General features: G+C 37.9%; 1 protein-coding gene across 2 annotated transcripts in view; it reads left to right on the plus strand.

Annotated features, from left to right (window-relative positions):
- Window positions 1–12,012, plus strand: part of SUZ12 (SUZ12 polycomb repressive complex 2 subunit) — a 51,440-nt gene that overhangs the window by 32,453 nt on the left and 6,975 nt on the right. For both annotated transcript variants that reach the window (XM_066263289.1, XM_066263290.1), the window contains 3 exons: window positions 4,895–5,000; window positions 7,944–8,121; window positions 11,782–11,873. In XM_066263289.1, coding sequence (XP_066119386.1) covers window positions 4,895–5,000; window positions 7,944–8,121; window positions 11,782–11,873 — 376 coding nt within the window. The remainder of the gene's footprint in view (window positions 1–4,894; window positions 5,001–7,943; window positions 8,122–11,781; window positions 11,874–12,012) is intronic.

The following is a 12,012-nucleotide window of genomic DNA, read 5'->3' on the forward strand; positions in this document are numbered from 1 at the left end:
CACACATCATTTCTCCAAAAAATTAAATGAACTTATGTCACTTAATGGTGAGTGCCATGAATTAAAAAGAGAATAAATGGTTTTATACAGAAAGCTTCTGAGAGAAGGTAATATTTGAGCAGAGACCTGAATAAAGTGTGTCTTACGCAAATTTTGACCTAAAATTAAGGGAGAAAGTTGTGTGTAATCATTGTATAGCTCTGTGCATTTGACACAGTTGCAAAGAACATTTGGATTTCAAGTTATCTAAGCAGTTTTCATTTGGGAGCATATTAGTGCCAGTAAAAGAAGTTCTAGGAGACAAATGCAGCATTCTTTTTTGACAGGATTGGAGGTAAAACCTATAATGTATTTCTTGTCCCAGGCTGCCCACTGGTAGTTCACATAGTTCACTGTCAGGCATAGGAAAAAGAGCTGAGTATAGTAACTAGTATGTTTCTAGTAGTCTTTAAAAAGTAGTAGATGCCTGACCTGTAGTGGCGCAGTGGATAAATACTGCGGTTGCCGGTTCAAAGCTCTGGTCTTGCCTAGTCAAGGCACGTATTGGAGTTGATGCTTCCTGCTCCTCCCCCTTTCTCTCTGTCTCTCTCTCTCTCTCTCTCTCTCTCTCTCTAAAATGAATAAAATCTTAAAAAGTAATAAAAATTTTAAAAAATTAGATTGTTGAGCCCTGGCCAGATAGCTCAGTTGGTTAGAGTTGTCCCCAGGCTTAGATGTTGCTGATTCGATCCCTGGACTGGGCACATATAGGAACAGGTTGATGTTTCTGTTTCTGTCTCTTCCTCTCTCTCTAAAATCAATAAAAAAAAATTTGAAAAGTACTAGAGTGTTGCTTTAATACCATCACTTATTAGCCATGAAGTAAAGAAGGGCACAAGGCTTTTAATAGGAAGGCAAAGATTATTAGGAGTAATTATCTTGTCTTACAGTGTATCAGTTAATTTCACTAACAGAACAAATAGTGTCTTTGTTTTTGGGTATTTTTCTGAAGTGAGAAGCAGGGAGGCAGGGAGACAGATTCCTGCATATGCCCAACCAGGATACACCTGGCATGCCCACTAGGGGGCGATGCTCTGCCCATCTGGGCCGTTGCTCTGTTGCAACTGGAGCCATTCTGGCACCTGAGGCAGAGGCCATGGAGCTATCCTCCGCGCCCAGGCCAACTTTGCTCCAGTGGAGTTTTGGCTGCGGGAGGGGAAGAGAAAGACAGAAAGGAGAGGGAGAAGGGTGGAGAAGCAGATGGGCGCTTCTCCTGTGTGCCCTGGCTGGGAATCAACCCAGGACTTCCACACGCTGGGCCGATCGATGCTCTACCACTGAGCCAACCAGCCAGGGCCAAGTGTCTTTTTCAAGTCAGAAATTGTGGATCAGATATTTGAATGGAGAATAACATGATCTAGGAGGGAGATAATGGCTATCTGTGTGGCAGAAACAATGAGGATGTGGCACTCTGGGCTTTATTACGTTGATAGATGTTCTGTTTTAGGTAGCATGGGAAAGAATGTTGTTTTTAAAATTCTTTACATATATGTAACCTTACACATTAACATATTTTGTACATATGGAATACTGATTTTTATTTAATGATAAAAAGAACCAAGAAAAAACCATAGAGTTTTGAGTCAACCTAAGATGCTGTGGTCCCAGGTTCGAGACCCCAAGGTTGTCAGCTTGAGCATAGGCTCATCTGGCTTGAGTGCGGAGTTCCTGGGTTGAGCGCAGGGTCACTGGCTTGGCTGGATCCCTTTCTCCTCCCATCAGGGCACGTGTGAGAAGCAATCAGTGAACACCTGAAGTGCCACAATTACGAGTTGATGCTTCTCATCTCTCTCTGTCTTCCTTCCTCTCTCTTTCTCGTCTCACAAAAATAATAAAAGTTTGGTTGTGACACTCAAACTTCATTTCTCCTAAATACTTCAGGAGGTGTCTGCTAAGAACAAGAATGTTTCTCTTCATAACCACAATACACCAGTCATATTAGGGAAATTTAATACTGTCTCCTCAATTGACCCCAATGTTCTTTATAGCTCTTCCCCCTCCACCCACAATTTAGGACTGATCTGTAGTTGCCTGTCAGCTGCCATATCCTTTTTTCTTTTTTTTAATTCATTTTAGGGATGAGGGGAGCAGGAAGCATCAACTCCCATATGTGCCTTGACCAAGTAAGCCGGTGGTTTTGAACCGGTGACCTTAGTATTCCAGGTTGACACTTTATCCACTGCACCACCACAGGTCAGGCTGCCATATCTATTCAGTCTCCTTCGAATTGGAATAAATCTCCAGCTTTCTTTTTTTCTTTTGTGACCCTTGTATAGGCCAGTAGTTTTGCAGAATTGTCTTGATTTGGACTTTTTTTTTTTTTTTTTTAAGATTTTATTCATTATAGTGAGGGGAGGGGGGAGGAGCCAGAAGCATCAACTCCCATATGTGCCTTGACCAGGCAAGCCCAGGGTTTTGAACCGGCAACCTCAGCATTTCCAGGTTGACGCTTTATCCACTGCGCCACCACAGGTCAGGCGATTTGGACTTTTTTTTCCCCCTTAATAGATTCAGGTTAAACATTTTGGGCAGAAACTACTAAATAGTGTGTTCTTTGCACATCACAGACACAGAATATATTAGGTGTGATCACTTGGTTAGAGTGGTATCACCATATTTCTCCATTGTAACTACCTTTTCCCTTTAACTAATTAGTATGTAATCTGTGGTAATATATGAAACTAAGTATGTTCTCACCCACCCACCTTTTACCCAGCAGTTTAGTATTCATTGAGGATTCTTGATTGAATTAATTATTCCCATGACAATTTCTAGTTGGGAACTTTCTATCATTTCTTCAAAGTTTATTGTCAGTTTCCTATAAAGAGCATTCCTTCCCTCTACTTAAAAAAAAAAAATCAGTATGGATTAAAATATCCCATTTTTTATTTAATCTGTTGATGTGGTTATTCATTTTAATGCTCAGATTATCCCAGATTTGGTCATGAGGAACCGTTCTAAGCAGGCACTTGTGTCCTTTTGACTCACGTATTTTGTCTTTTTATTTTCTGGAATAAGAAAACATTCTAGGCTTACAGTGTCTTCTTTTCTACCTCTGCTCTGGAATTGGCCATTTCTTCAAGTAGTATTGGTTCCTTCTAGTAAAGAAAAGTATATATTTGCAAGCCAAGATCTGGGGAGTTAGATGTGTAAAAATTCTTTTTATAATCTCAGAGAAATTAAAGTCTCCTTCAAGAATAACCAAAATTGACCCTGACTGTTGTAGTGTTGTCTTGGAGTGTGGAGGTTGTGGTTTGATTCCCTGATCAGGGCACATACAGGAACAGCTCAATGTCACTTTCTCTCTCTCCCTGCCTCTTTCTCAAAAATAAAATTAATAGCTATATTGAAAAAGTGTGAAATACTGAGCAAAGTAAAAAACTTCTGAAACAAAAATAAAACAAGTCAAAAATGATGTCCAGAAAATTAATTTTAACTCACACTGAGAATACATGAGCAAGAAATGATAGAAATGTTTACAGAAATATATATAGCTTTTAGACAATTAAAAAATAAGACATCAGTATATAAAAATACACTGAGATGTCATTTTTTTCACTTACCAGTTTTGCAGAGATCAAAATACTTGATAAAGCACTATTGATCAGGCTTTGGGGAAAAGGGCCTCCTCATACATTACAGGTAGGAAGGTAAATTTGAACCTATCCAATATGTAATTATAAAATAGAATATTATGTAGGTGCTTGAGGGAAGCTCTTTTTCAATTTAGATGTATAAGAATGTATCACCTATTTAAATAAAATTAGCTTTTAAAAATATTTAGTTTTACAGCTATACTAATGAAGTACAATAAAGTCAAGTAGTACAGTGTATAGTCTAGTATAGATAAAAGTTCTTAAGTCTCAAAATCACTTATATTAAAAGTCAATCTTTGGAGACAGACTACCTGGATTTAATTGCTAACTCTGGCTACTTACTGTGTCATCTCAAGGCAAGTCTGTAACCTCTCTGTTCCTCATTTTTCTCTTCTGAAAAATGAAGTAATAGCATTTTCATAGAGCTGTTGGGAAGATTAAATGAACTGTGTAAAATCTTTAAAATACTGCCTGGCACATCGTAAGCACTCAATAAATGTTAGCTATTATCACCTAATAAAATTTCTCTTAAGACTGAAAAAGAAAAGCCAGATTTTTCTTGCTTATATACAATTATTGAGAATAATTGAAGAATGGTGTTTAGAGTAGTAGTGGTATCGGTGGTTGAAAGTATGGAAAAAAATAATATAAACTATATATACATTAAAACTATACTGTAAGTATAGGTATATTTTAGTTCCTTTGATTCAGTTGGCATTTCATTTCTTCATTTACCCATGAAATGTTTATTGAGCACCTATATGTGCCTGGTGCCCCCAAGATCTTAGCATTATTAGAGTCGTCATTATAATCATAAATTTGATTACTGTTCAAGTATAAAAGTCCAAGTATTCTAGTTCAAGTATTTATAATAGTTAAAAATAAGTCATAATTCTTAGTGGTCCCCTAAGGCAAGTATTGTTAACACTATCCCACTTTTCCAAGTATAAAGTCTGCATACATGCTTGATACTTAATATTTAAAACTAAGTTTTGAGACCTTAGGTATATTATACTTTAAATGTTTAAAGTTATATCTGAGTAGCTACATTAATAAATTTTCTAGTAATAATAGTTAATAGAAATAAAATTGCTTTTATCAACAATATAGAGTATAGGTATATTTTAAATTTTTCTTGGGTATATATATAAGCTAGTTTATAAATTTAATAAATGCTTTTGAGTATAAATCTAAAGGTGCAGAATTTGTGTACTTACAATAACACAGGTTACTTTAAAGTGTATGTGTTTGTCTAACAGGCGTTTACAGCTTTTAGATGGGGAATATGAAGTAGCCATGCAGGAAATGGAAGAATGTCCAATAAGCAAGAAAAGAGCAACATGGGAGACTATTCTTGATGGGAAGGTATGGACTACTTAGAAGGTTGAGCACATTATAATTATGAACTCCCATTTTTTATTGATGTTTTCTCCCCCAAATACAGATTCATGTTGAAAGTAGAGTCCTTTGTTTTTATACTTTGGAAAACAAACAAAATTTTCTAGTCAGATCATTTAATGGAAGGCATTCTCCTTAGAACCAGACCAAGTTCATATTTTCACTCCTGATTATGTGACATCTGGCAAGTTTTTTAAGCTTTGTGTCTCAGTGTTCTCATCTGTAAAATGAGGCATAGAATTGGTGGATTAAATGAAATAATGAGGTATGCTTAGCACCATGCCTGGCATAAAATAAGTGCTCAGTAAATGTTAACTGCTATTTTAAATCCCATTCATAGAAACAGCAGGTAAATGATGACTAGTAATAAATTTATCAAGAAATCTGCAGAAACAAAATGAAGCACACTTAAAGTAACTTCTAAGAGACTTACATACATTTTTTGAATAGGAAGACTCAACAGAACATCACTCATTTTTAAATATATTAGGTCAGTGTACCATCACAAGCAAAATCCTAAAAGGATTTTTTTAAACTTTAAAATTGGTTTCAAGTAAACTTCGAACATGTAGTAATACTAAGGAAAATGAAGGAAAAGTTTTCTGAGAACCTTTACTTACCAGCAGGTAGAATATACTATAAAGTAAAAAGAACTTGAATGGTATGATGTAGGTATAGGAATAGACAAGCAGATCACTGAAGCATAGTTCTGAAATCGTTTCATATACATTTGGGATTTGTCATGATAAAAGAGATGTTGGATCTGTATGGGAAAGAAAGACTTCATTAATTGTGACAGAACTGGTCTCTGGCCATCTGGAAATAAATTTAGACTAATAAATTCCAGAAGGTTTGTAAATATTATATAAATGTATAATTACATAACAAAAAATGTGGGTGAATATTCATATAATCTTGCTATGAGGAAGGCTTTTCTAAGTGTGATGCAACTGCTAAAAAGTATAAAGTACAAATGACTCAAGTGAATTATTTCTACATGCAAAAATCTAAATTTAAAAAGAAATATACTGGTAAAGTATTTGTAACATACAGAAGGTTAATATTATGAATACACAGTTTTATAAATCAGTAACAAAAAAGTAAATATCCTAATTAGAAAAACAGGTGAAGTTTAATCAGGCAGTTATAGAAGCAACAAATAAGATGTCCAGGAAATTCAACCTTATTATTATTCAAAGACATGCAAACAAAATCAGATTACTTTTGACTACTCATTTGACAACAGTGTAAAAGATTGATAGTTAGTAGTTGGATATATGAGGATACATACTCTCAAATAATGCTTTAATGTAAGAATAAGTGTACAGCCTTACTCGAGGGTAGATGGATATGGATAAAAATCTAAATTGAATATATATAGTCATTAACAATTCTATTTCTGCCATTTTGTAACAAGATACTAACTGGTAGATGAAAATATACAGGTAACAAGTATAAATTTTTTTTTAAATAGTGAAAAATTAGAAACACCTTATTCTAAAAAGTCATTAAGAAGGATAATACTTTGATAGAATTTCCATGATACTTAATTTTTATGTAATAGTATATGTGCACTTACTTTTTCTAAAATAAATGATAATGGTTACTTGTTACAGGAGATGGGACTTCAAGTAATTTTTATTTATATTTATTTACGCTGTTTGAATTTTCTGCTGGTACTTATAATCTTTATGCTTTAAATTTCTTATTTAAAGTTTCTTAGGTTTATCTCTGAGGAAATAAAGATTGTATTTATATGCATTGTTGGTTTTTCCCAAGATACTGTTTAAGGCAGTGTGACAATGGCATCCTTTTAAGTCAAATCATCAAATAGATTTGTTGCTTTTTAAAAGTGCTGTGGTATTTTAAATGTCCCATAATTGATTAAACCAATGCCATTTTAATGGGTAATTTGGTTATCTAAATTTTTTTACATTTTCAAAAATATAAATACATTTGTATCTTTTTGCATTGCAAATATTTTTATTTTTGTATGTAAATTCCTAGATAAAGACTTATGATGTCAAAACCAGTTTATATGACATTTTTATCTTGTTCCAGTCTAAAATTATAGTTTTAAGAGAATTATTTGCATTAAAGATCTAGAAGGAGTTTAGGCTTTTATGGCAATAAAATGTAAATAGGAGCTCTTAGGTCCAAGAGGCAATTGGAGATATATGGGCTTAAAGCTCAGGTATAAAGAATGAAGAACTAATTTGGGATCATCAGCCTAATGATAGATAAATCCTTCAGGATGGGTGAGAGATAGGGAAACATGGCTTAAGTGTTAGCTAGGAACCTAGGAAACCAAGAGAAGAATAAGTAGTCTTATAAGTGACTAGAGGTGGAAGAGGAAAGCCAAGATAGACCAGTGTGCCAAACCTAAAGAAAAGAAGCAGGGGCAATCTTTGTTGAAGCTAAGAGAAGTCAAGGAAAATAACTGTTTAACTTCAACTTAGAAATAATTAAGTCATCAAACAGTGTCTGCACACTGGCAGGCTTTAAATAGTGTAGTTTTCCTGTTGTTTTTAAAGACATTTTAAATTGGTTACCAACATAAAAATGGCAACATTTTCCCATGAACTTGAATTTAAGACTTCTTTTGAAAACTCTGTCTATGCTGAGCCAAAGTTTGCACGTGGTAACAGTTCGGCTGCTGTGGTAAGTGGCTGCCTTTTTTAGATAACCTGAGCTCTCCGTTATTAGAGTCAGCTGTGCTGTACATTTACTTGAGTTGCCTGGCCATTGGTGAAGGCATTTCATGAAGGGTTTTCAAGAAAAAAAGGTCTGTTGATTTAAATCAAATCCACATTAACTTATAATAAATACTGGTTTTTTAAGTTCCTGTAGTTTCTTTCAGTTCGTTATACAGAATCTTCGGTCACTCTTTTCATGTTTTTTCTTTTTTAGAGATTGCCTCCATTTGAAACATTTTCTCAGGGACCTACGTTACAGTTCACTCTTCGTTGGACAGGGGAGACCAATGATAAATCTACAGCTCCTATTGCTAAGCCTCTTGCCACTAGAAATTCAGAGAGTCTCCATCAAGAGAATAAGCCTGGTTCAGTTAAACCTACTCAAACTATTGGTAAGAAAATATTGTCAGAATAATGCTTTGCAGAGTTAAGGCTTAGGCTTTAGATTAATTTGTCTTTTGCTCTAAAAATTATTCTTTTGGAAATGTTTGACTTATTAAAGAGACAAATTATGAACGATGGTAAATTAGGGTTCTCCTATATTAAGTGTAAAGGTTTTTTTCCTTTTTTTAGAAAGATTTTATTTATTGATTGTACAGAGAGAGAGGAGGGGAGAGAGCTGGGAGGAACGAGATGTATCAACTCATAGTTACTTCACTTCAGCTGATCATTGATTGTTTGTTGTATGTGCCTTGATTAGGCAAGCTTAGGGTTTTAAACCTGTGACCTCAATGTTCCAGGCCAATGCTCTATCCCAGGCTAAATGTAAAGTTTGGTGTAAGAGTACAAATGAACAGTTCTTTATCCAAAACGTTTGTGTCACAGATTTTTTTTTTTCTTCTTTTCCAAATGAGAGGAGGGGAGATAGACAGAAGCCTGTGTCCCCAACCAGGATCCACCAGACCCCTGGTCGGCAAACTGCGGCTCACGAGCCACATGCGGCTCTTTGGCCCCTTGAGTGTGCTTCTTCCACAAATACCACGTGCAGGCGCTACCTCAATAAGGAATGCACCTACCTATATAGTTTAAGTTTAAAAAAATTGGCTCTCAAAAGAAATTTCAATCGTTGTACTGTTGATATTTGGCTCTGTTGACCAATGAGTTTGCCGACCACTGCACCAGACAATCCCCATCTGGGGCCATGCTTCCAACTGAGCTATTTTTAGTGCCCAGGTCTGAAGCTCGAACCAGTCGAGTCACTGCTGCGAGAGGGGAAGAGAGAGAGAATGGGGGGAGGGGGGGAGAAGCAGATGATCCCTTCTCCTTTGTGCCCTGACCAGAAATTGAACCCAGGACCTCCACACACTGGGCCAACACTCTCTACCACTGAGCAAACCAGCCAGGACTGATTTTTTTTTTTTTTTTTTCATTTTTCTGAAGCTGGAAACAGGGAGAGATAGACAGACTCCCGCATGCGCCCGACCGGGATCCACCCGGCACGCCCACCAGGGGCGAAGCTCTGCCCACCAGGGGGTGATGCTCTGCCCATCCTGGGCGTCGCCATGTTGCGACCAGAGCCACTCTAGCGCCTGAGGCAGAGGCCACAGAGCCATCCTCAGCGCCCGGGCCATCTTTGCTCCAATGGAGCCTTGGCTGCGGGAGGGGAAGAAAGAGACAGAGAGGAAAGCGCGGCGGAGGGGTGGAGAAGCAAATGGGCGCTTCTCCTGTGTGCCCTGGCCGGGAATCGAACCGGGGTCCTCCACACGCTAGGCTGACGCTCTAGATTTTTTTTTTTTTAGCAAGAAAGAGGGACCACCACCTCATCAGGCAGGATTTTATGCTTTTTATAATCTGTGTAAAACTTCATATATGTTGTAGAACTGAATTTAATATTTGAGGATGTTTTTATCATTTTAGAGCTGGAAGAGGATCATCATAACCTGAATTTTGCCAGGTTAAATTTTAATTTTTTTTTTTTCTTTAGTTGGAAACAGGGAGGCAGTCAGACAGACTCCCACATGCACCTGACCAGGATCCACCCGGCATGCCCACCAGAGGGCGATGCTCTGCCCATCTGGGGCATTGCTCTGTTGTGACCAGAGCCATTCTAGCACCTGAGGCAGAGGCCATGGAGCCATCCTCAGCGCCCGGGCCAACTTTGCTCCAATGGAGCCTTGGCTGCAGGAGGGGAAGAGAGAGATAGAGAGGAAGGAGAGGGGGCGGGGTAGAGAAGCAGATGGGCGCTTCTCCTGTGTGCCCTGGCTGGGAATCGAACCTGGGACTCCTGCACGCCAGGCCGACGCTCTACCACTGAGCCAACCAGCCAGGGCCTTGAGTAAATTTTTAAGAGGGAAAACATTTACAAATGGAATTGACTCTGCTCAGTTAAGGTCCAGGTTGTACTGATCTGTCATTTTGTATCTGCCTGATAGGAACACTGTCCCTGACCTTAGAGTATCCAGGTCTCAGTCTGTTTAAAGAAGGCAGAAGGTTTAAGATAGCTGTCTTTGACATTGACCATTCATGTCCATTTATTTTGTGCAAGTCATAAGAGTCAGATTAAAGAGATATAAAAAATGGCCTGTGTCATGCCTGGCCTGTGGTGGCACAGTAGATAGAGCACCAATCTGTAAAGCTGAGGTCACTGATTTAAAGCCCTGGGCTTGCCCAGTCAAGGCACATACAACAAACAACCAATGAACAACTAGAGTGAAGCAACTACTTCTCTCATCTCCCCTCCAACCCCTTAAAATCAATAAATAAAATTTTTTTTTCAAAAAGGCTGTATCAGATAAAAGGTATCTCAAGTAAATTGTGGTCTGGGCACTTCTCAAAATATTCTGTTGGCCAGTCAGTCAAATAGGTAAAAGGTTTTCAAAAAAACAGAAAAAAATTTTATACAAAATTATATATATAAAATGGTTATGTCTGGGAAAATAAAAACATTTTGTCCATCAATAAATATACCAAAATTATTAATCTTGATTATCTCTTGGATTTGGAATGATATTAATGCAATCATTTTTTTTTTTTTTTTTTGCATTTTTCTGAAGCTGGAAACAGGGAGAGACAGTCAGACAGACTCCCGCATGCGCCCGACCGGGATCCACCCGGCACGCCCACCATGGGGCGACGCTCTGCCCACCAGGGGGCGATGCTCTGCCCATCCTGGGCGTCGCCATGTTGCGACCAGAGCCATTCTAGCGCCTGAGGCAGAAGCCACAGAGCCATCCCCAGCGCTCAGGCCATCTTTGCTCCAATAGAGCCTTGGCTGCGGGAGGGGAAGAGAGAGACAGAGAGGAAGGCGCGGCGGAGGGGTGGAGAAGCAAATGGGCGCTTCTCCTGTGTGCCCTGGCCGGGAATCGAACCGGGGTCCTCCGCACGCTAGGCCGACGCTCTACCACTAAGCCAACCGGCCAGGGCCAATGCAATCATTTTTTACTTAATTTTTGTTAGACCAACACTTAGTGGAAATCTACTCCGTGCTTTGCACCAATCAAAACCACACTCTGACCTCCAAGTAGATGTGATTCCATATAATTACTTAAGGTTAATTTTATAATGATTTAGGACTAAGAGATGGTCTTTAAAGGAAAAGTATGGCTTTACCAATAAAGACCTAAATATAGCCTGACCAGGTGGTAGCATAGTGAGTGGATAGAGTGTCGGACTGGGACACGGAGAACCCAGGTTTGAGACCCCAATGTCACCAGCTTGAGCGCAGGTTCATCTGGTTTGAGCAAAGCTCACCAGCTTGGGCCCAAGGTCACTGGCTTGAGCAAGGGGTCACTCGGTCTGCTGTATAGCCCTCCATCCAGTCAAGGCACATATGAGAAAGCAATCGATGAACAACTAAAGTGCTGCAACGTAAAATGGATGCTTCTCCTCTCTCCCTTCCTGTCTGTCCCTATTTGTCCCTCTTTCTGACTCTGTCACAAAAAAAACAAATATATAATTAGGAGTATTGATTAAGGGAGATTACTCCTTTGAGGGTAAGAGAAAAAATTATATTAAACACAAGTAGAATTCTGTGAAATCTTTTAATGTTTAATTATTTTCACAAGATATAGTAGAAGCAATAATTTGCATTAAATATGAGTATGTATTTTCAGCTGTTAAAGAATCATTGACTGCAGATCTGCAAACAAGAAAAGAAAAAGATACTTCAAATGAAAACCGACAAAAATTAAGAATATTTTATCAGGTAAATGTAGCTGACCCTTCTTTAAATAATCATGAAATTGCCTTTGTTTTGCATTTTACAAACATTACATCTGAAATAGTTGGGATATTTAAATAAAAAGAATGTCTCTGATTTTTAATTTAACTATTTTTAAAGATAT

This window comes from Saccopteryx bilineata, chromosome 2 (assembly GCF_036850765.1).
Source record: "Saccopteryx bilineata isolate mSacBil1 chromosome 2, mSacBil1_pri_phased_curated, whole genome shotgun sequence".
Classification (NCBI taxonomy): domain Eukaryota; kingdom Metazoa; phylum Chordata; class Mammalia; order Chiroptera; family Emballonuridae; genus Saccopteryx; species Saccopteryx bilineata.